Source organism: Amblyraja radiata, chromosome 28 (genome assembly GCF_010909765.2).
Source record: "Amblyraja radiata isolate CabotCenter1 chromosome 28, sAmbRad1.1.pri, whole genome shotgun sequence".
NCBI lineage: Eukaryota > Metazoa > Chordata > Chondrichthyes > Rajiformes > Rajidae > Amblyraja > Amblyraja radiata.
This window is the reverse complement of record NC_045983.1, coordinates 14528271-14552900: the sequence shown is the minus strand read 5'-3', so window position 1 is coordinate 14552900 and position 24630 is coordinate 14528271. Positions and strand designations below refer to the sequence as shown.

Below are 24630 nucleotides of genomic sequence, written 5' to 3'. Positions count from 1 at the left end.
GGGGGGAGGGAGGGGTCACAGCGTTACTACAGCCACAAGAGCAGACAGGTCGTCACCCTGAACCAGTCACAACATTCCACCAGCAGGAACAGGCAGCCGGTCTTGTACAGGGGACTACAGGCCACAGTACAGGAGCTGATAGATCAGAGGTGGAGGGAGCCGAGATCAGGCACAGCCACTGACGGGGGTGGGGGGGGGGGGGGGAAGAATCCATGTGGGATACGCAGGAGACACGGAGGGGGGAGAAATCACGGGAGATTCATGTCCAAGTTGAAGTGGAGGATGGGCAAGGCTGCGACACTGCAAACTCAGGCCATTCCCAGCAGGGACCACAGACTGCAGAATCTGCACAGGAGCCGATGGTGGGGAGTGATCACTGCCCGACGGCTTCACTCAACAGTGGGCTGTGGGAGGGCGGGGAGAGGGGTGGCACGGGGAGAGGGGCAGGGAGCCAGGCCGCTGATCCAACAGTGACCGAGGCAGAGAGACCATGGAACCCCAGCGCAGCCTGCTCCGACGGACAGTGGAAGCCCAGCTGTGTGCAGCAGGAACCAAGCCAAGGGCAGCAGGTATCTGATGCCTCGACCCAAGGCAGCAGCGTCCGTACCTCCTTTCATTCTTGATTAGTTCGGGTGTTAGAGGGGATGGGGGAGAAGGCAGGAGAATGGGGTTAGGAGGGAGATAGATCAGCCATGATTGTATGGCAGAGTAGACTTGATGGGCCGAGTGGCCTAATTCAGCTCCTATCTCTTATGATCTCCCCAGGACCCTACACCGAGGTGAGTGACTATGAGAGGTGGTGACCAGGAGGGAGGGACCCACTCAGCCAACAGCTCAGCAGGCTGGGCCTCCCACATGGGCAGCAGAGTGACCTAGCCGGGGAAATGGCCATCCCACCGGGGGGCAACAGCTGAAGCAGCAGCACTGCCAACTCCAGTGGTTCAACCAGAGCCCAGTGGAGCCGGATTCCCTCACAACAGGAATGATTCGGGATTCTAATGGCTGACCCAGACCTTGGAATAATGAGATTCCATTCACTGCACCAGACCCCGGTGGAGCTGGTTTAGCCACAGAACGGGAATCATTTGGGATTCTAGTGTTGAACCAGACCTGGGAATAACAGGATTCCATTAGTTGCACCAGAACCTGGTGGCGTCTCATTCTCACACATCAGGAATAATTTGGGATTTGAAGATGACCAGACCTGGGAATAATGGGATTCCAATAGTTTTCCCACACAACAATCCCATGGCTGGAAAGGCTGGTCGAGAGGGCAGCTCACTCCGTAATGGAAAGGTCAACCAGGAGGGCATCCAGACAGGGAATGTCGCCCGGCTGTATGTGTGTGTGTCTGTGCGCGCACAGGATGAAGGTGGAAGAGTGGGTACAACAGGCACTGGAGATGCAGGCCCCTAGTTGGAGAGAGCTCACCCACAGAGGTCTCTGGACCAAAGCGTCTGCCCCCAGTCCCCTCCCTGATCTAACGGCAGGCTGTGCATGGACTGTACGTCAGGTGAGACCAGGCATCACACCAGCCGCGCCCACAGCCCCTTCATCCGCTGCATCCAGCAAGGGCTCCACGTCTGGCACCACCTCCTGCTCCAGCACTTGTACTGTCCCCGACTCCAGGCCTGGTACTGTCCCCGACTCCAGGCCTGGTACTGTCCCCGACTCCAGGCCTGGTACTGTCCCCGACTCCAGCTCTGGGACTGTCCCTGGCTCCAGTGCCGACACAGTCCCCTGCTCCAGCACTAGTACTGTCCCCGACTCCAGGCCTGGTACTGTCCCTGACTCCAGGCCTGGTACTGTCCCTGACTCCAGCTCTGGGACTGTCCCTGGCTCCAGTGCCGGCACAACCCCCTGCTCCAGCCGGCCGCACCGCTCAGTCTCGGAGTCCTCAGGGTCACTGCTCTGGCTCTCGGCAAACTCCTGGATCGTGGGCAGGTTGCTGTGCTTGGGGCAGCGACGGCGGAGGCTGACCAGGAAGGGCTGGGGCAGGGAGTAGATGTCCACGTTGTTGCCCAGGTCGATCCAGCTGATGCTGGGGAACTTGTCCAGATCCTTCAGCGTGTCGGTCAGCTCCCGCAGGACGGCCCGGGTCAGCTTGTTGCCGTTCAGCGACAGGGTGCAGAGGCTGGGCAGCGAGGCCAGGGTGGGCAGCAGCTGCAGGAAGCCCTCGTCCGTCAGCTCAACGAAGCCCAGCTCCACGCTGCACAATGTCTCCCAGCTCTCCCGCAGGTACAGGGCCACCCGCTGCAGGTCCCGGCCGCTCAGCGCAATCCCCGACAGGTCCAGGCTCTCGCTCGGCCCACTCGCCGACAGCACCGCCTTCAGGCTGAGGACAGGACGGTGACAGTCAGAGGGGAACAGTGGCATTCAGCAGGGATAGGAGAGGGGCAAGGGTGGCACGGTCAGAGGGGAGGCAACAGGCAGCTGGGGTAGGAGAGGGGGAAACAGCAGGAAGGCAATGGGTAGTGAGTATATTGGAGAGGGAACGATGACACAGTCGTAAATACCCTCCCTGCCCCGTCCCAAGGGTCACCTGCAGCCACGAGAAAGGTGTAGCCAAAAAGAGGGTCTATTAAGGGGAGCCAGAGGAGAGTGTGTTTAGGACCCCTGCACAGAATGGACCTCCCAAGTGTCACCTATTCACCCACACACACCAGCTCCCAGCCGGCGGTTTCATCATGGCCACTGGACCCCTGCAATACAAACCCCACTCTGGGCATCGCCAGCCTGTCCCCTCTCTCCAGCAACACAGGAAGCAGCTGCAAACCCCTCCCCTGGGGGTGGGGGACAAGTGGCAGAGCGGGCGTCGGGAAGGGTGTATACGGGCCTTGGAGGGGGGGGGGTTTGGGGGTGGTGGAGGGATTACCAGGCTTGGGGCTTGCGTTTGAGGAGTCCCTGCCGTTTGCACCTGGAGTGCGGGCTCAGGTGGTGGGTCAGCTGCCGGCAGATCTTCTCCAGGCCTCCGGCCGCATCTCCTTCCTGCAAACAAGCACACGGTGGGAGCAGTCAGCGGCTGCATAGACACGGCGGGACCAGAGAGAGCGCTGGGAGCCCGGACCCCAGCCCGAGGAGCGCTAACCTGGAGCTCCACACGGACAGCTCCAGGGACAAGACTGCTGTCCGTGTGGTGTTTGCACGTTCTCTCTGTAACCGTGTTGGTTTCCTCCGAGCAATCTGGTTTCCTCCCACATCCCAAAGGCATGCAGGTTTATATTGATCCTCTGTAAATTGCCCCAAGTGTGAACAGAGTGGATGCGCAAGTGGAATAACGTAGAACTGGTGTGAACAGGCGGTCGATGGTCGGCATAGACTTGGTGGGCTGAAGGCAGGAATGGGTGACGTTTCAGGTCGAGACCCTTCTTCAGACCATCTGTCTTTTGTGTCTATCTTTGGTGAGCTTAAGGGTTTGTTTCCATGCTCTAACTATCAATCCATGGAACTTTTATTGCTCACCTACAAACTAGGGGCAAATTACAGAGGTCAATTAATGTACAAACCTACACGTCTTTCAGATACAGGACTAAACAAGAGCACCCTGAGGAAAGCCAACTCCAGCCACCCAACCAGGGCCTGAGCAAGGCTGGAACCTCCGACCCACCGCTGGCCCTGGAGCTGGTCCAGAAGCGCTGTCCCACCACTCCAGGCAGCAGCCAGCTCTGGATCCCAGGCCCCAGCACCACCCAGGGGGACTCCACCCAACTAAACAAATCATAACAGCAAAAACAACAAAAATACTTTATACTGTCTGAGGCACAGCTGGTATCGCCATTGGCTCACGGCACCAGACACCTGGGTACGATTCTGGCCTCAGGTGATCTCTGTATGGAGTTGTACATTCTCCCTGTGACCATGTGGGTTTCTTCCAGGTGCACCAGTTTCCTCCCACAGTTGAATGACGTGCCAGTTTGTAGGTTAATCAGCCTCTGTAAATTACCCCTAGAATGGGCGAAGGGTATAATTTTGAATGAGTTGAAGAACGCTGGCCAATCTGCACAGACCGAACTGTAAACTCATAGTAACAAGAGAACCGTTGGGTAAAGGTCCCATCAACGGAGGCCACGCAGGCAGGCAGGCAGGCAGGCAGCTCACCAGGGCCCAGAGCCGACACAGAATGACCCCAGGGTGGGGGCGGGCTCCTTACCGGTTTGGGGCAGTGGATGTAGCGGGCCAGGCTGACGATGAGCTCGTGGGTGATGGGATCCACCAGGTTGCGGAAGCTGGCGTAGCGACACAGGACGTCGTCCAGCGAGGTCGACTCCATCCCGAGATCCTGCAACCACAGGAGAATCAGCAGCAACTCCTGGACAACGGACGTCCGCAGGTTAACTGGTGCAGGAGCTGATAGTGAAAGGCTAGCATTGAGTGAACGAATAGCGAAATGCCTGGATAGAGTGAACGTGGAGAGGATGTTTCCACTCGTGGGAGAGTCTAGGACTAGAGGGCGCAGCCTCAGAATAAAAGTACATACATTTAGATAAGAGACGAGGAGGAACTTCTTTAGTCAGAGGGTGGTGAATGTGTGGAATTCATTGCCACAGACGGCTGTGTCAATAGATATTTTTAAGGCAGGGATTGATAGATTCTTGATCAGTAAGGGCGTCAGGGGTTATGGGGCAAAGGCAGAAGAATATGAAAGATAGATCAGCCATGATTGAATGGCAGAGTCAAATGGCCTAATTCTGCTCCTATTACTTATGAAGTTACAGTATGTGCCCCTGACCTCAGCTCCTCATGCCAGTTCCCCCACACAGCGCAAGCACGTGGGGCAGCAGCCAGTCGGCACCTCCTTTTCCCCCATTCAGGAACCAGTGGAAGATCCACAGACATCCCAGCTGCAACACAGGGTGGTAGACAGGGTGGTTATGCAGGCAGATGGTGCACTTGTCCTCAATGGTCAAGGCACTGGGGTGCAAGTTTACAGCTCCCTAAAAGTAGCAATACAAGTAGATATGGAGGTAATGTACGGCATTGAGCGCAAGTGTTAGCAATTCATGTTGCAGCTTTTGGTTGCATTTGGAGTATTGTGTGTGCAGTCCTGTAACCGCATTGCAGGAAGGATGTGGAGGCTTTGGAGAGGTTTCCCAGAATGTTGCCTGGATTACAGGGTATTAGCCACAGGGAGATGGTGGATTCCTGGAGCGTTGGGCAGTTGAGGGGAGGCCTGATCAGAGTATACAGAATTATGAGGGGCAAAGGTAGGGTAGACAGTCAGAATCTGTTTCCCAGGATGGACATTTCAAAGACTAGAGGGCATAGCTTTAAGGTGTAAGGGGCAAAGTTTATTAGAGAGGTGCAGGGCAAGTTTATTTTTAAACAATGGGTGTGGGTGCCTGGAACAAGCTGCAGGGGGTGGATATGGAGGCAGATGCATTAGTGGCATTTAAGAGGCTTCAATAAGCACACGGATATGCAGCAAATGGAGGTATGTGGATCACATGCAAGGAGAGATTAGTTTAAATTGGCATCATGATCGACACGGCAATAGTGGGCCGAAGGGCCTGTTCATGTGCCATACTGTTCAATGTAAGTGCAGTGCATAGGATCGGATGGAATGATGCACAGGCACGAGGGCTGAATGGCCTTGCTCACTCCTGAAACACTGAGCAGCAACAGCAGGGCAGCTGTGAGCGATGGGGCAGTGGGTGAGCGGAGAGGGGTAGAGAGAGAGAGAGAGAGAGAGGGAGGGGAAGAGAAAAGAATGTGTCGAATTGATTATTTGTTTAAGAAGGAACTGCAGATGCTGGAAAATCGAAGGTACACAAAAATGCTGGAGAAACTCAGCGGGTGCAGCAGCATCTTTGGAGCGATGGAAATAGGCAACGTTTCGGGCCGAAACCCTTCTTCAGACTGATTGATTAGTTTGTTCATCAGCTCTTGAGAGAATAACTTCACAGGGGAATAAATCTCCCCTCCGTTGAGCAGGGAAGCACTCACCTTACAGCCAAGCAGAGCCATCTTTGCTTAAATGCAAACAGATAGCACAGCTGAGAAACGAAAGAGAGAGGAGATAGAGAGAGAAGTGGGAGGAATGTGTTGCCAGAATGAACCACTACTGCTCTGACCTCTCTCTGCTTTGTTTCTCCGCGAGACTATTAAATTTATGAAACAATTTAAAAAAATGCAGGCTCCAAAATGTCTAGCTTCCAATCCAAAGCCTTTGGAAAGGCTTTGCAGTCGGAGAAGCTGCCAGTTGAGATGATTCAGAGCAATTCAGACAGACACACAGAGCTGCTGCAATCTTTCTCCTGCTAACGAACCCGTTTACAGTGACCATCCCATCAGTCGCATACGGTGGGTGAACACGACCATCCCACCATAATGACAGTGCAGGTGAAAGGAACGAGGTGCCGGGAAAGACCAGGGACTTGCATTTCTCAACCCAAAAACTACTCCAGAAAGAAGGCAGAGAGAAAGAAGGAAAACTATTGATCTGTCAGCCTGAGGTTGTTGTTGCAAAATACTGGGAGCTTTTCCACAAAGAAGTGGCAAAAAGTCAACATGTTTTATGCAAGCAAAAACCAGGTCTGACAAGATTATGGTTGTGGGCAATAGACAGGCAAGGGGAAAGCCAGTGGATGTCAAAGTCATCGAGTCATACAGCGCGGAAACAGGCCCCTCAGCTCAACTTGCCAGAGCAGCGAAGATGCCCCATCTAAGCTAATTTGCCCATTTTTGGTCCATATCACTCCAAACCTTTCCTATCTATGTACCCATTCAAGTGTCTTTTAAATGTTATTGTCGTACCTGCCTCAACCACTTCCTCTGGCAGTTCGGCCATACACACGCCACACTGAGCAAAAAAATTCCACCTCAGGTTCCCATTAAATCTTTCCCCCCCTCTCATCTTAAACCTGTCGTCTGGTTCTTGATTTCCCTGGATAAAAGGCATATTCACCTTATCTATTCCCCTTATGGTTTTGTTCACCTATGTATCATCTCCCCTCAGCCACCTGTGCTCGAATGAGTAAAGTCCCAGCCTGCCTAACCTCTCCCGACAGCTAAAGCCTTTGATTCCTGGCAACATCGTCCTAAAGGTTCTCTACACCCTTACCCTTGGGACGACAGATGGCACAATGGGCTAAGTGTTCGGCTGGCAACAGGAAGGTAGCCGGTTCGAATCCCGCTTGGAGTGCATACTGTCGTTGTGTCCTTGGGCAAGACACTTCACCCACCTTTGCCTGTGTGTGAATGTGTGTGAGTGATTGGTGATGGTCGGAGGGGCCGTAGGCGCAGAATGGCAGCCACGCTTCCGTCAGTGTGCCCCAGGGCAGCTGTGGCTACAGAAGTAGCTTACCACCACCGAGTGTGACTGAGGAATGAATGAATAATGCGATGTAAAGCACCTTGAGTATTAGAAAGGCGCTATATAAATCCCATCCATTATTATTATTACCAGCAATAGGGCTTTTGTTCACTCAAGCTTTCAGAAATCCCGAAGATACTGCACAATAGACTAAACAAGATTAGAGCACCTGGTTTTGGGGCATTAAATACCACCGTGGATTAGGGAACAAATTAAGTACCAAAAAAAAAGAGAAAGTGCTGGCGTAACTCGGCAGGTCAGGCGGAAACTCTGGAGAACATAGAGAAGTGAGGTGGGTTGAGGATTGGTTATTGGCCAGGAGATAGAACGAGCACATTATTTGGGAGGCTATGGTGACAAGGTGCTGCAGACATCAGCTCTGGTGCCCCAGTGTTTACAATCTCATCGTGCAAAGCGCTGGGAAAGAACAAGTGTGACATATCCAAAAAAGTGCTGGAGGAACTCAGAGGGCCAGGCAGCATCTGTGGAGGCAGAGGGATAGTTGACGCTTTACTGTGCACCAATATAGAACAGTACAGCACAACAACAGGCCCTTCGGCCCATAATGTCTGTGCCGAACATGATGCCCAATTGAACTAAACCCCGCTATCTGCATTTGGCCCTTATCTCTCCATTGCCTGCCTATCTGAACGCTCTCTTCAACACCCTACTGGAAGGAACAACTGGAATGGATGGAGGCTACGGCTGCAGCTGGGACTGTACAATGGCACCTCCTGCATATGGGCTGTTCTGTGCATACTGTACACACCAGGTTGATTATGCTTATGTGCTGGGATAGCCTCATGCAAAAAAAAAATACAGGGATAGCTGTATGCAAACAACGTATTTCACTGTATCTGATACATACGACAATGACAATAACACATGATAATAAATAAATAATTGAACCACTATCGTGTTTGTCTCCACCACCATTCCTGGCAGTGTATTCCAGCACCCACCGTGTTAAAAAAACAAACTTGTCTTGCTCACCTTAAAGCTAAGCCTCAAATCTTTGACATTTCTACCCGGGGACAAAGATTCTAACTCTCCACGGTATCTATGCCTGTCATCATGTTTATTATATACTTCTATCAACGTCCGATGCTCCTGAGAAAACAAACAATGTTTTTTTTTGCAGGAAGCACCCGGGGCAGTGAAAGGCCTCCACTGACCTTGCACAAGCCCCCTGCACTACAGCCGACACCTTCGTTACACAGACATTATCAAACCGATGAGACATACTGGGATCTGCAGGATCCCAGGTTTATAAGAAGATGTTGAAGAGCAGCGTGTCCTCGCTCCCTGTGGATCACAGCGCTGCGCTAACGCGTCGGTCTGCATCGCCGGCTCCCTCTGCCAATTCCCCTTGGCCAAGGTGAGCCGAGGACTGGCAGTCACACAAGGACCGCGGCCCACGGCGCCGCAGGAGGTGCCCAGAGGGCACATGGGCAATGGTGCGGAAACTGTGCACAGCTCAAGCCTGGGAGGCCGCTGAGAAACACGCAGGGTAAATGCAGAGAGCCCGCCCGGGGCCCCTGCAGCTGAATGCCCTTCACGATCAAGGGAGGGAGCTGGGGGTCTTATCCTCATGACTGCCTGGGCCGACGGGGGGGGGGTGGGGGGGGGGGTCGACAAAGCCAGTGTGCAACTCAAGGCTGTTTCATTCCCTCAGCTCTTGGAACCCCGTGGATTAACCAGAAACATCCCGAAGCACATTCTGGAACCTACAGCGTGTTGTGGTATTCAGAATAAAGGCGCGTCGTAAAGCACAGAAGCCGAGATCGGTGGGGGACATGAGCGGGTGTGAATTATTAGTGTCAGGATGTGACACTGGGTGCTTAGTGAGGGCCGACCCAGCACACGTTTGAAATCCGTGCTGAAGCACTTCCCCTTTCCCCGGAGCTCAGAAATGCACCCATGTTCCTGCATGCTCCTCCGCCGCTGAGGGGCCCCAGGGCTGGAGAGTTCACCCGTGCAGTCAAGTCAGCGGTCGCCTACAGCATTGCAACACTTGCAGGCAGCGCTCGCCTGCAGCATTGCAACAGTCGCAGCGCAGGGTTGAGGTGACCAGGAGCATTTTCCCACGGTGACACCCGCAGTCCACATGCAGGGAATTGAGCGCAAGAATCCAGGCATGCGATGCAGCCTGATGTACGTGCAGCGGGAAGGGAGGGAGGGAGTGAGTGGGATTGCACCAGACTGCAGGAGATGCTGCCTTTCATTTAGTGGGAGTTTGCTGTGCGCCGGGAGACAGTGACCTCAACCCTGGCTGTAGATGAAACAAAGGAAAAATGCAGCTTTCCCTCAAGTCCAGGAGCAGCAGGCCAGAGGCTGGGCTGTTGTCGGAGTTCAGGCACGGCCAGACCCAGCACTGGCAGATGCTGGTCACCCCCCCCCCCCCCCCAATACCACCAGGCTCAGGAGGGCAGCTGGACCAACTCGCGTCTGAAGAAGAGTCTCGACCCATTCCGTCTCCCCAGAGATGATGCCTCGAAGATAGACACATAAAAACCCGGAGTAACTCCTGCGGAGTTACTCCGGGTTTTTTGTGTCTATCTTCGGTTTAAACCAGCACCTGCAGTTCCTTCCCACACAACTAACTCACTAACTAATTCAGTGGGTACAGCTTAACCAGCCAGCCCCACTGGGGGTGCAGGGCTCTCGATAAAGACATGGAATCTGATCCACCTCATCTTGAACTCCTTGGATGTCTTTTGAGATCTCCACCTGGGGAAACAGTGTTGACCATCTGCCCGAGATGCTCAGGGTTGGTCGGAGGGCACACGTGGAGCATTGTCCCAGTGGCCTGGCACAGAGGTCTACTTCAGACCAAGCACTCGGGGACTATGGGTTAAACCAGACTCAGCCTTCAATAGTTGCACAGCAGAAAGCATTACAGCTTGGCTTGGCAACTGATCTGTTTGGAGAGTTGTGGAAGTAGCCCTATCTATAGTACAGACCAAACGTTCTCAACCTGACCCTCCCTCCCTCCCTCCCCCACCACCCCAAATCAACTCCATCTGAATGTCACACTGCCTCACTAAAGCAGCCAACATAATAAAGGACCGTGGCCAATCCCTATTCTCATCTCTGCTGTCAGGCAAAAGATACAAAAACTTCAAAGCAAGTCGCACCCAATTCTGGAACAGTCTGTTCTCAGAGCACTGAACAGTTCTCCCATAAGCTAGGGTGTAGACCTGATCTTCCAACCTACCTTATTGTGGACCTTGCACTTCCTCTGTAACTGTAGTGCTGTAACACAATATAATACTACACTAATATGTTTCTCTCTACAGTAACATTTGAACTTGTGTATGGCTGTGTTGTATTAATGTATAGTGGTTGGACTGTACAGCATGTTGCGTTGTTCCACTGTATCTTGGTATGGGTAAGAATAATAAACCAATGGCAATATACTTAATGTGTAGGAAAGAACTGCAGGTGCTGGTTTAAACAGACGATAGACAGAAAAAGCTGGAGTAACTCAGCGGGACAGGCAGCATCTCTGGGAATGGGTGACGTTTCGGGTCGAGACCCTTCTTCCGTCTTGACCTGAAGCGTCAGCCATTCTTTCTCTCAAGAGATGATGCCTGTCCCACTAAGTTACTCCAGCTTTTTGTGTCTATCACCAATATACTTAATTGCCCTGCATTTTGCATTTGTTCATTCTGTGATATTTTGCCTGCCTCCAAGTGTATGCGGTCCCCATTAGCACCTCATTCTGCTGAACAGAAATACTGCAGGTGCTGTAAATTAGGTTCACACTTCCATCCTCACCTTCACCGTCTGGCCTGGGGCATGCATACCTCTGAAGATCTGTCCTGGACCCAGCACAATGATGCAATCCTAAAGAAAGCCCATCAACGCCTCCTACTTCCTTGGAAGGCTGAGGAGATTCAGTCTGTCATCGAATACTCTCTTGAACTTCTACAGATGTACAGGAGAGAGCATATTGACTGGTGGCATCACGGCCTGGTTCGGCAACTCGAACACCCAGGAACGAAGAAGGTTGCAAAATGCGGTGAACACTGCCTAATCCCTCGTGGATACTGACTTCCCCACCAATGAAGGAAGCTACAGGAGTCGCTGCCTCAAAAAGGCAGCCAGCGTCAGAGTCACACAACCCAGGCCACACACTCATTTCACTGCTGCCAATGAGAAGGTGGTATAGGAGCCTGAAAACTGTAACGTCCAGGTTCAGGAGCAGCTTCCACCCTGCAACCAGCGGGCTATTCATCACTACAACCTCTAAATAGGCTCTGAAAAAAGACTTGGGGACATTATTTTCTTTGACTTTGCACTATTATTGTCAGTTTTTTTTATATATCCTGAATTTATTTGGTTGCTTACTATGGGTTTTACAGATGTTTACTATGTTAACACACCTGTTGTGCTGCTGCAAGTAAGAATTGCTCTGTTCTGGGACCTATGACAATAAAACACTCTTGACTATGAAAGGACGAGTGGAGGCTGTCAATGCCGGACCTTTTCCTCTTTCCCACCATGCAGGGACCCACCAACACTCCTCCCAACTGAAGCAATGATTCACTTGCACTCCTCGCGACCCAGTGCAACTGCGTTACCCGCTCGCAATGTGACCTTCTCCATATCCCAGACACCAGAGACAGGTGATTATATGACAGATTTGCAGAACACCACCACTCAGTCCAAAGGTGACCTTGAGCTTCCGGCACCTGCCACTTCGATTTTCTGTGCCCTTTTGCCCTGTTCCAACAAAGACCAATGCAAGCTTGACAACCCTCATCTCCTCTTCCGACTGGTCACCTTTCAATCCTCAGACGACAGCAATGTCACTAACTATTTCAGGTAACTCAACCAGCCTTTCCTGCTGGCATTAGAATGGTTCTTCTCTCACTGAAGATGCTGCCCAACCTGCTGAATATTTCCAGCATTCCCCTTCCCCACCCCCTCCCAGACAGTTTAAACTCAAGACTTAGTTTAGGTTATTATTGTCACATGTACCGAGGTACAGTGAAAAGCTTTTGCTGCATGCTGCTATCCAGTCAGCAGAAAGACAATACGCGATTACAATCAAGTCATTTCGTGTATAGATATGTGATAAGGGAATAACATTTGTATCAGTGATCTGTATCCCCGTTCCAGCCAGTTTACTCTCCCTCTCCTGTCTCCTTCCTCCTCCTGTTTATAACTCCTGCAGACAGCTGTGACGGATAATCCTTGCCACCCCTCAGCCAGCGTCACCACCATTCATATAACCACCTCCACCCATTGTAGACATTCCCTTTCATCTCTCACCCCTCCTCCGCAACTTCCTACCTGGAGAATTTGAAACGTGCTTGATTACCAACTTTCCACACTGGTGATGAAAACACACTCTCCCTCTCTCTCTCTCTCTCCCCACAAACACAACCATACTCGAGTATTTCCAGCTTTGGCCACTTTTATTGACTTTTACCGTCCACATACATGTTGAAGGTGCTCTCGCCCATCTGATGCCATGTGCTGTAAACAACTCTGCCACCGATGGGTCTGCCCCTTGTCCGGGCTTCTGCCCTGCACAGAGGGCGCCACAGTTCTCTGGCTATGGCCATACACACCTCACATGAGCGAATGTGACTTCTGCTTTTGCACTTCACAAACGGCTTTCAGACTGCTCTCTCAACCAGTAAAAAAATATAGAAAGTGCTGCAATAACTCAATGGGACAGACAGCATCCTTGGAGAACATGGATAGGTGACGTTTCAGGTCTGGACCCTTCTTCAGTCTGAACCAAAATATCATCTACCCATGTTCCCCAGAGACGCTGCCCGACCCACAGAGTTACTCCAGCACTTTGTGTCTTTTAGTGTCAACCAGCATCTGCAGTTCCTTGTTTCTACATCGAGGCCAACACTGGGTCTCTTTGCATTCACTCCAACCCAGAACCCACCAGCTCTTGGGTTGCACCACACTCTTCCATAACTCAGGCTCAACAGCTTAATGTTAAATTCCCCCTCCCTCCCCACCCCACCAAACTACCTTCCCTTTCATGACAAGACATGCAGCAGTGTAATGGTGACGTCACCTGGCCAGTATCCGTAGCACTGAGCTGGCATCCAAAGTCCAAGACTATTGATTTAGGGACGGACGCATCCAATTTGGCAAAAGAAAGTGCTGGAGAAACTCAGCAGGTCAGGCAGCATCTGTGGTGGGAATGGACAGACAATGTTTTGGGTCAGGACTTATCCACAGATGCTGCCTCACCTGCTAAGTTCCTCCAGCACTTTGCTCAAAATTCCAGCATCTGCAGTTCCTTGTGCTCCACGAAGGGAACTGGGGACTATAAATCCAGGAATAATTAAATGTTGCCAATTGCCAGTGACATCCTCATCCCGTGACCCTGTACAAGAAATTGTGGGCGGGCAGGGCAAACTCTCACGGGAGAGTGTCGGAGAGGGACAGGACGGTGTGGAGATGGTGAGGGTGGCAGTAGGCTGGCGTGGGGCAGTGGCAACAACTGGTTCATTTCTGTGCAGAATGTTGGAAGTTGGCCAGCCCCAAGGTTGTGACGGTCAGCACCCGCACCCCGCTGTCAATCAGTCCGCACCCTCGTTACATCCCAGGGTCCTGCACACTCCACCAGGAGGGGAGGGGGAACAGACTCTGCATTCGGGACAGGTAACTCCCGAATACACCTTGGGCCGCCGCCTTCTGTTAACCTGAAACAGTGAAGAAGGGCCTTGACCTGAAACGTCACCTATCCATGTCGCTAGAGATGCTGCCTGAACTGCTGAGTTACTCCAGCGCCTTTGTGTAAACCTGCATATGCAGTTCCCTCCTTTCTACACGGAAGCACGTTGTTGAATCTGTGTGGGGCGAGTGTGGGGGTGTTGAGTACAGACAGCAGCATTCCTGCTCCAGGTGGTTCCAGAGGCAGGAGATACGGAGCACCAGCCAACAACTCAACAGGCTGCAGAGCTGCACCCGCTGAGTTTCCCCAGCAATTTTGTGTACCTAGGCTGCAGAGCTTTGCCTGGGGGGCACTTAACCAAGAGTCCCCAGGCTCTCTCCACACCCACAATCCACGGCCTCCCTTCCCAGTAATTATCCGTGACCGGGTCGAGCCCAGTGTCGACGCTTGGCATCTTCCCCAGACTGCTTCCTGTTTAATGCAGGCACATAGGAGCTTGACGTTTAATAGGTTGCAACCTGACTCATTGGTAATATCATAACACAAGATTACAGGATACCTCAGCACCCCTGTTCATCCCTTGCACATCCATAAACTGCTACCAATATCCACCGATCCCACTACAATAGAACTCCAATGATCTGCCCTCCATCTGTTCAACGATCACAAGGTGCTGGGTGAACTCAGTGGGTCAGACAACATCTGGGAAGGGGACGGGCGATGTTTAAAGTCAGGACCATTCTTCAGCCTGTCAATCTGAAGAAGGGCCCTGACCCAAAACATCACCTGTCCATTCCCTCCGCAGACGCTGCCTGACCCACTGGGTTCCTCCAGCAATGTGACTGTTTTGCTCAGACATCAGCATCTGCCGTTCTTGCGCCTCCTGTTCAGAGGCACAACGCGTGGTTCAGGATCTGCCTTACCAGGGCCTCATTTCCTAGCCGCACATTAATTTGATGGGATCCCATTTACAATGGCCCCTTTAAAACTGACCAGTAAAATAAACAAAAAAGCAAATTAAAAAATAAAACACCACAGTTCGCTCCCATTTCTCCCCACCCTGCCCCATTCTCCTCCTTCATGCACTCATCTCCCATCTCCTTTATATTCCCCATCCCGTTTCTCCTTTGTCTGTCCCTTTCCACCCATATCCTACCTTCCGGCTAAACATTTCACTCCTCTTCTTTCCTTATCTGACACCCTTTTGTCTCCTTTTCACCTCTAGCCCTTGTCACCTACTCCACCCATCTGCCAATCAAACCACCCTCACCTGTGTCCACCTCTTGGTCTTCTGTGCATACCTTTCATTCATTTGTTCAATGTACCTTTTCATATCACTTGGTTCCCTCTCCCCCAACTCTGTCTGAAGAAGGGTCTTGACCCGAAACACCGCCTATTCCTTTTCTCCAGAGACGCTGCCTGACCCATTGAGTTACTCCAGCTTTGTGTCTTTCTTTGGTATAAACCAGCATCTGCACTTCCTTCCTCCACCAGTTACTTGTTCTGCCCCACCTCTTTTCCAGCTTCCTCCTCACTACTCCAATCTGTCTGAAGAAGGGTCCTGACCTTAAACATCGTCTGCCCATCTACCTCCACAAACGCTGCCTAGCTAAACAAGTTCTTCCAGCACTTTGTGTTTTGCTTTTTAATTAAAAGTATGTCCTGGTATGAACAGAAATACCATCCAACCGTCTGGAAACCCTGCTGGTCTGGGCTGTTTCACTAAAGGGCCAATGGTGCCGGGTTATTGTGCTGTCAGATACTAGATGCAGACAGGACTGTTGGGAAAAGTTGATATTTTTCCAGACTTGGCCAGTTACTGGAAGCGCTCACAGTGGGAAAAGAGTTAAGAACTTCCCATCTGCTGCTCTACCTAGAGCCCTGGGGCACACTCACCATAAACATAACCAGATGGTTTCAAAGCTGGAATCTTTGCGATTTTCTCTTTAAACAACAAGCACATCTATAAAGCTAGAGTCCCAGGCTGTGTCCTCAGAGGTAACTGAAGCACTGGAATGGCAGATTTAATTGAAAGACACAGCAAGGAAACAGGCCTTGGGCCCGAGTCCATGCCTACCATCAATCTCCCGTTCACACTAGGTCTATGTTATTCCAATTGCCCATCCACACAGCAGGGGCAATTTACAGACGCCAATTAACCTACAAACCCGCATGTCTGGGATGTGGGAGGAAACCAGAGCACCCAGAGGAAACCCACAAGGTTTAGTTTAGTTTTGAGATACAGTGCAGGAACAGGCCCTTTGGCCCACCCCATCCGCACTGAACAGCCATCATCCCGTACACTAGCAGTGTACTACACACTAGGGACAATTTACAAATTTTACCAAAGCCAATTACCCTACAAACCTGTATGCCTTTGGAGTGTTGGAGGAAACCGGAGTACCCGGAGAAAACACACATGGTCACAGGGCGAATGTACAAATTCTGTACAGACAGCGCCCGTCGTCAGGATCAAACCAGGGTCTCTTGCTCTGTAAGGCAGCAGCTATACCGCTGCACCACTGTGCTGCCCTATCACAGGTAGAACATGCAAAACCCACACTGACAGCATCTGAGATCAGTATCCAACCTGGGTCTCTGGCGCTGAGGTAACGGGTTCTACCAGCTGTGCCGCCATTCAAAAATATTAAACACATTGCCAACTAGCCATGGTCGTGACTCGTATTGGAACAGAGGTTGCTGCAGCCACAGAGTACCATCCACGTCACAAATACGGGGATCTACATGGGTGCTCTGCCTCTGTGCGAGACGCCAACTCTTGTGATAGCATCGGTGGCCCAAGCACGCGCCTCAAAGCTGCTTTGGCAGCTCCACTCCAAGCCTCGCCAACACATCACTCACTGCGGTTTCAGCAGCTCTGGCATTGATTGATCTAATGAATCCCCTACTGGAGTGCTGACTGCCTTTACACTGATGGCTCCTGCAATGTTCTCCTGCATGGGAGGAAACATTCCCCACGACCAAAGTAGTAAAACATTTGGATATGTGCCCCAGAACTCTTTTGAAGTGCAGTCACTGACTGTGGCAATGTAGGAAATACCAGCAAGCTCCCACCATTAGCTGCTCCAGGAGCAACTTGGTTGTAGCGTAATTATTGACCCTCAGACCACGGGAAGAGCTCCCTTTTCAAAGCACCTCACCGTAGAAGGAAGAATCACTCTAGCAATTCCTTGCTGACTTATTGAGCTAATCTGGTAGCTTGAATATATGGAGCAGGACTTAGAATATGGAACAGCACAACACCAAAACAGGCCCACCAGCTCACAAAAATCCATGACGAACAGGACGCCAAGTTAAACTAACCTAATCAGCCTACGTGCGATCCATATTCCTCCATTCCCTACATGTCCATGTGTCTATCTAAAAGCCTTTCAAACAGCACCATCGTATCTGCTCCCACCACACCTGGCAGCACATTCCACATCCCACCACTCTTAAAAAAGCTTGCCCTGCACAGATCCATCAAAATTTGCCCCTTTCACCACGCCATGTCCTCCAGTCTTTGACATTTACACCTTCTATCAGGTCTCTCCCCTCAACCTCCACGTTCCAGAGTAAACAATTCAATGTGGTTGAAGTTTGATTTAAATCCATGACCATCTGCCTAAAGTGTGAGTGCTTCCCACCGAGCCACAGTAAGTGAAGCCAAGTTACTGCAGGGGTGGTTGGGTCTACACCACTAAATGATTGGTACTCAGCATGGACTATAACTCTCTAGCAGTCATTCAATCAAGGCCTGTGCTGGGCACTCGATTCTCTTTTGTTAATTTTTTTTTGCTATTTAAAAGAAAATTTGATACTATACCCCTTTCTTTCAAATTTGAAGACTGGAGTCCTTGCAAAGATGTCATTAAGCTTGAAAGAGCGTGGAGAAGATTTACAATGACGTTACCAGGGCTCGAGGGCCTGAGCCACAGGGAGAGGTTGGGCAGGCCAACAAGACTTTGTTCCTTGGAAATTGGGAGACCAAGGGGTTATTTTAGAGAGGTGTATGAAATCGCGAGGGGTATAGCCAAGGTGAATGCAGGGTCTATTATTTCCCCAGAGAAGTGGAATCGAGAACGATAGAGGGCATACGGTTCAAAGTGAGAGGGATGATTTAATTGGAACCCGAACGGCAACTCTTTCCACCCGAGGGCGGTGGGTATATGAGCTGCCTGGGGAGGTAGTTGAAGCAGGTACGATAACAGCATTTAAAAGACGCTTGCACAATTACATGGATTGGGAAGCTTTAGAGGGATATGGGCCATACACAGGAAAATGGGACTAGTACAGATGGGATTAAGGTCGGCAAGGCGAGGTGAGTCGAAGTGCCGTTTTTGATGCTGTATGACTCTGACCTCAAAGCATCAGGTAGCTCCAGGGTTAGGTCTTGCGATTAGACCATGATTTGAACCGACTGATGCAGCAATCGCAAGTGGTGTGGAAGGCTTGGATTGTGTTTGTCCTCAATGACCTCCACAGTGGAATCAGTGGTCAAACCACATGCACCAGCTTTGCACGTTGAGAGAGCAATGCCTCTTCATCAGAAGGTGTGCAAGGGGGGGGGATAGATAGGGTGAATGCACAGTCTCATTCCCAGGGTAAGGGAATCAAGAACAAAAGGGCATAGGTTTAAAGTGAAAGCGGGTGGATTAATAAGTACAAGAGGTGCAATGGAATGTGCTGTACATTGGGCACATGGAAGGTGCTGTCAGGGGAAGGGGTTGAGGCAGGTACAATAACAACATTTAAGGGCTTTAGGACAAGTATATGGATAAGAGGTTTAAGGGGATCTGGGCCAAACATGAACAAATGAGTTTAAGAAGGAACTGCAGATGCTGGAAAATCGAAGGTACACAAAAATGCTGGAGAAACTCAGTGGGCGCAGCAGCATCGATGGAGCGAAGGAAATATTTCCTTCGCTCCATAGATGCTGCTGCACCCGCTGAGTTTCTCCAGCATTTTTGTTTACCTATGAGCAAATTAGACCAGTTTAGATGGGGCACTTTGGTCAGTAAGGAAAGGTTGGGCTGAAGGGCCTGTTTCTGCTGTATGTCCCTGCTGGACAGAGACATTCTGTAGGGCGACCAGAGTCCACTCCAATGTGGAGTGTTACAGACCTGATTTCTGCCTCCTGTACCAGGCCATCTTCAGGTCCCTGCAGATCCAATGCCACTGACAACCCACTCCTCCCATGGAAAATATGACGCACAGCAGGAAGTCCCCAGACTCAACCAAGGACAAGAGGTCAGAGAACAGAGGAGGCGACAAACTAGGAGGGAGTGTGCAAGGATCTGTTCCATTAATCGGGCTTTAGAGTGGGCCAAGGAATTCAGAGCAGAGTTGAGCAAATCGACGACATCGAGGCTGAGATGTCTCAGTGGTGAAGGTTTAACACAACAGGCATTATTAGACACGGGTGCATTTTGTGTCTCCCTCCACATCCGGTCAATTAGCCCAGAGTAGCCAAATGAGTCATTGTTGCAGAGATCAGGTGAGCAGCCCCCATCCCCACACTGGGTTTGGTAACATGAGCTACCCTTCCCTCACAGCTTTTAACACAGGAACGTGAAGGAACATTGCAAGTGCTTTCACTCTGGCTGTTCGAAGGGGGGGTGAGATGTTTCACATAATTGTGCTGCCTGCAAGTAAGATCAAAAGTTGCAAGGGCCTTTCACACAATCTCACTACTACTGTCTGAACAACTGGGGTGGGAGGAGAGCTAGGGGTGGGAAGGAAGAGGGGAGGGGGAGGGGGGGATGGAGAGGAGAGGTGGTTTGGGGGGGAGAGGAGAGGTGGTTTGGGGGGGGGGGAGAGGAGAGGGGATTTAGGGGGCGAGGGGGATTTAGAGGGCGAGGGGGAGTTGGGGGGGGCGAGGGGGAGCTGGGGGGGGCGAGGGGGAGCTGGGGGGGGGGGCGAGGGGGAGCTGGGGGCGGGAGGGGGAGCTGGGGGGGGGGCGAGGGGGGCGAGGGGGAGTTGGGGGGGGCGAGGGGGAGCTGGGGGGGGGCGAGGGGGAGCTGGGGGGGGGCGAGGGGGAGCTGGGGGGGGGGGCGAGGGGGAGTTGGGGGGGCGAGGGGGAGTTGGGGGGGCGAGAGGGAGCTGGGGGGGCGAGGGGGAGTTGGGGGGGGGGGGGCGTGGGGAAAGAGGCGGTGCGGGGTCCCTCACCTGTCGGAGGCTCCGGAGCAGCTGAGCCGCCTCTTGCTGCCGCCCTTGCTTGGCCAGCATCGCCATGTCGTGGATGAGGCCGATCCGCCGCTGGTATGGAGCTGGGGCGCTGCCCCTGCCCTCAGCCCGCTGCCCGCTGGGCGGGTGGAGGTGGTCGCGGTTCGGGGCCTGGGCTGCCCCCGCCCGGGGCCGCCCCTTCGCCTGCTTGCCTCCCATGGCCCCCAGCCCACGGGGGCGGCGCAAAGTTCCGCGCAAAAGTTCCGCGGAAACTTCACATCGGCCCGGCGGCTCCGCTGGCGGCCCGGGGGCGCTCAGTCAGCCGCCCGGGACCCGCACCCTCAGCCCGGTGGTGGGCATGGAGGCCGGAGCGCCCCCGGGAAGAACCCGCTGCTGCAGCCGCCGCTGGGGTCTGGTGCATGGAGGTGAGAGGGGCCCGGGCCCGGGCTTCCCTCCGCTCGGTCCCTGCACAAATCCCAGCGCCGCTTCCCCGGCCCGCTCTCCCTCTCCCTCTCTCCCCGCTCCCTAGAAGCGAGCAGCCGCCGCCGTCGTCTGCAGCGATTTAAATTCGGCCACAAGAAGCATCAGCCCGTACCCTTGAGCCGGGGCGGGGTTTGACTCCGTTAACCCTTGGCGGGCCGGGCTCCTCTCCAACCTCCTCTCTCCTACCCGCTAGACAGACACACAACATGCTGGAGTAACTCGGCGGGACAGGCAGCATCTCTGCAGAGAAGGAATGGGAGACGTTTCGGATCGAGACCTTTCTTCAGAAAATCTGTTCCTTCCTACACACTCCTCTCCAACCCTTCTCTCCACCCTTCCTAACCCTCTCCTCACAGAACAGCACAGCAGAAGAACAGGCCCTTCGGCCCACAACGTCTATCCCGTTTATCAAACATTTACACAGGTGATTGGCGAGGGCAGATTTAGAGGGATATGGGCCAAACGCAGGGAGGTGGGACTAATGTAGGTTGGTGTGGGCAAGTTGGGCCGAATGGCCTGTTTTCACGCTGTATGACTATGACTAAATGTAAACTGACTGCACATGCCCTGCATATTCATGTCCCCATTCAAAAGTCTCTTAAATGCCACTGTCGTATCTACCACAACCACCACGCCTGGCAGAGCCTTCTGTCCACCCACCATCCTCTGTGTAAAACAATCCCTTCAGCTTTACCTCCCTCACCTTAAAACAATCCCCCCTTTTAGGGCATTTGACTTTTCCATCTTGGGGGAAAAAAAGGTTCTGTCTACCCTATCTTGGCTGGCTTGGAGGGGAGGATGCTCCTCAAACTACGGAGCATCTTGGACAATACAGCTCACCCACATGACACACTGGCCAACCTGAGGAGCACCTTCAGCAACAGACTGGTTCCACTAAGATGCAGCACAGAAAGCCACAGGAGATCCTTTTCCCCTGTGGCTATCAAGTTGTACAACTCCTCCCCCTTCTGTTGTAGGGTAGGCTGACTCCCCCACACCCTCACCCTCATTTTTTGCACATCCCAAATCCTGGACCTTCAACTCTTCACTTTAATTTCATGTATCTTGTTTTTTGGCTGTTATCAAACCAATTTCGCTCCAGGGATAAATACAGTTCTGTCATTTCGTATCTATGCCTCTCATAATTTTATGTACTTCTATCAAGTCTCCAGAGAAAACAATTCAAGTTTGTCCAACGTCTCCCTGTAACTAATACCCCCTAATCCAGGCATCGTTCTGGGAAGCTTCCTTTGCTCAAACTCAATGTCCCGACCAACAAAGACAAGCATGTCACATACCACTCCTTCTACTTGTCTTGTATTAGGGATTTATGGACTTGGATCCCAAGATTCCAGTGTATCAATGCTGTTAAAGATTGTTTTTATATTTTCCTCTTTCATTCAATCTCCCAAAGTGCAACACGTGACATTTGCTTGGATTATATCCATCTGACATTTCTTCATCTATTTGTGTAGTTGATCTATACCCTGCTGTATACTTTGACAGCCTTCCTCACAGTCCGCAACTCCAGCAATCTTGGTGTCATCTGCAAACTTACTAACCAACTAGGTTTATGTCCAAGTCATTTATATATATCACAAATCCCTGCGGATCACACTGGCCTTTGGCCTCCAGCTTGAATATTGTCCTTCCACACAAGCCTCTGCCTTCTATCAATAAGCCAGTTCCGAATCCATACGAGCAAGTCACCATTAATCCCATGCATATCAATCTTCTGGATCAGCCTACCACGGACATTATCAAATGCCTTACTCAAATCCTCCTTTCCCCTTCCACCTCCTCCCTTCCCCTCTCTCTCCCCTCTCCCTCCCTCTGCCTGTCCCTCCCTATTTCTCGCTCCCTCCCTCCCTTCCTCTCCCACATCCTCTTTCCCTCCCCTACACCCCTCCTTCCTTTCTCTTTACTTCTCCCATCTTCCTCCCTTTCTCCTCTCCTCCCTCCCTCTGCCCCCTCCCTTTACCCCTTCCCACTTCTTCCTCACCCTCCTGGCCTCCTACTGCCATTTCATCCTCCCCTCCTACCCCCTCCATCTCTCCCTACTCAAACTCCTGGCACCCAACAAAGGATCTGTCGAACTGTACTCTATGTTGGGCAAGACACCTCAGTAAGAGGCTTTCTGATTCCAGCATCTGCAGTTTCATGTGTTTGTTGGTTGGTTGCTTGGGATGAACGTTGAAAATTCCCTAAACCCTTCACTGAAGTCACGACCCAATGAATCTTGGGTAACAGACAAAGTTCCTGTTTTACATTTCATTTCAGACGACTGCCCCTCCCACAGCCGGGCGTTCCCTCACCGCCCCTCCCACAGCCGGGCGCTCCCTCCCCGCCCCTCCCACAGCCGGGCGCTCCCTCACCGCCCCTCCCACAGCCGGGCGCTCCCTCACCGCCCCTCCCACAGCCGGGTGCTCCCTCACCGCCCCTCCCACAGCCGGGCGCTCCCTCACCGCCCCTCCCACAGCGCACGTTCCATGTGGTCAGATATATCAGCGAGGACTCCAATGTTAACACAAGGAATTTGTTACCCCCCAAAGAAATTCCCCATCGACGTCCAAGCATTGGAAAGGTCTGCAGGCTGGGAACAGTGCTGAGGGAATATAAGTGTTTCTTAATGTTTTTTCAATGGAATTTGACAAATTCTTACTTGATAATTAAGGAAATGGATTTTAAGGTTTGTGTTGCTTCCAACAACAGCCAGGAAACTATTTTTTTGTTAAATGGGTCACAAGAGACTGCAGGATTCTGAAAAAAGAAACAAACTGTTGGAGGAACTCAGCGTCTGTGGAGACAAAGGGAAGGACGACCTATTGGGTTGAGGTGCCCCTCCCACAGTGCGGCGTTCTCCCTCACCCCCCCCCCAATGGTGTGGAACTCCCTCACTGCCCATCTTACAGTGTGCTGCTTCCTCACCGCCCAGTCTCTTGTGAAAAAATAGCTTACACGGAAATAAGTGAGGGATTGGGTTCGGTTCAGGAGCCGGCATTGAGTCAATGGGCTGAATGGCCTTCGTTTATGTCATAAGGAAACATACCATGATATGTAAATCTCAAATGGGAATGGCCACTTTTCTCCCCCAATGTCTGGTTAGACTTGCAACCCACACTTGGCAAAGAACAGGGTCTGTTCAGGAGGAGTAGTGTCTAGTGAGGTCGATCTGGAGATTGGTGAGTAGTGAGTTTTCAGCACAGAGTATCAGCACTCGGCAGTGGTTCACTACCAGTGGGGATCAGTCACCATAGATCAGGGAGCCATGACAGAGGGTGGCACCTCTCCACCTCTGGGGCTGTCAGCACACGAGGCGCTTCTGGGCAAAGGAGCAGCAGCTCAGTCTGACAGGTGGGTCTTAAGGTGGGGTCTTGGAGGACCATGGATCAGTACAGCACAGGAACAGGCCCTTCAGCCCACTCTGAACGTGATGCCACTAATCTCTGCCCACGCGTGATACATATCCCTCAATTCCTTGCATATCCATATGCCTATATAAAAGCCTCTTAAATGGCACTATCATTTCTGCCTTCACCACCACCCATGGCAAGGTGCTGGAGGAACTCAGCGGGTCAGGCAGCATATGGGGACAAAGCAGATAAACGACAATTTGGTTCAGGACCCTTCTTTAGACTTTTCATTGAGGTATGGTATGGTTCCTCAGTGCTTCAGCTTTTAAATCACACAGGCTGATTCAACGTGAGTGGTGGTAGGGAGAGGGGTGCTGGGGCAAGGGGAGACCAAACCATACCCACTCACCCCCCCCCCCCCCCTCCCCATCCACCCTGTCGATTCAGGCTGAGGAGTGGACTCTAAGGCCTGAAGTTAGACTCAATCAGTCAGACCACTGCGCAAATGACCTGATGGAGAGATGGGGACACAAGCAAAGGCAGTGGTGAGGGACTTGGAGAGGTGGAGGGAGTTTGGAAGAGGCTGAGGTGGGGCATTGAAAGGAGGGAAGTGGATAGAGGGAGGAGGAAAACGACTGGAGAGGAAAAGGTAGTGAAGGGGG

At 52.1% G+C, this 24630-nt stretch overlaps 1 protein-coding gene across 5 annotated transcripts; it reads right to left on the bottom strand.

Annotated features, from left to right (window-relative positions):
* Window positions 1-209: 209 nt before the first annotated feature.
* On the bottom strand, window positions 210-20741 carry lrrc75a (leucine rich repeat containing 75A). 5 transcript variants are annotated; one of them, XM_033045872.1, is made up of 5 exons: window positions 20136-20738; window positions 4151-4279; window positions 2876-2988; window positions 1828-2335; window positions 210-1779 (listed from the first exon to the last, which is right to left on the bottom strand). In XM_033045872.1, exons 1-5 carry the CDS (start codon window positions 20349-20351, stop codon window positions 1510-1512), a joined length of 1236 nt encoding a protein of 411 aa, XP_032901763.1. In that variant the 5' UTR covers window positions 20352-20738; the 3' UTR covers window positions 210-1509. The 5 variants fall into 5 exon arrangements, with proteins under 5 accessions (XP_032901763.1, XP_032901765.1, XP_032901762.1 ...); XM_033045874.1 differs by having other exon boundaries at window positions 210-1607; window positions 1800-2335; window positions 20136-20737; XM_033045875.1 differs by having other exon boundaries at window positions 1630-1786; window positions 1833-2335; window positions 20136-20736.
* Between the last annotated feature and the right edge of the window lie 3889 nt (window positions 20742-24630).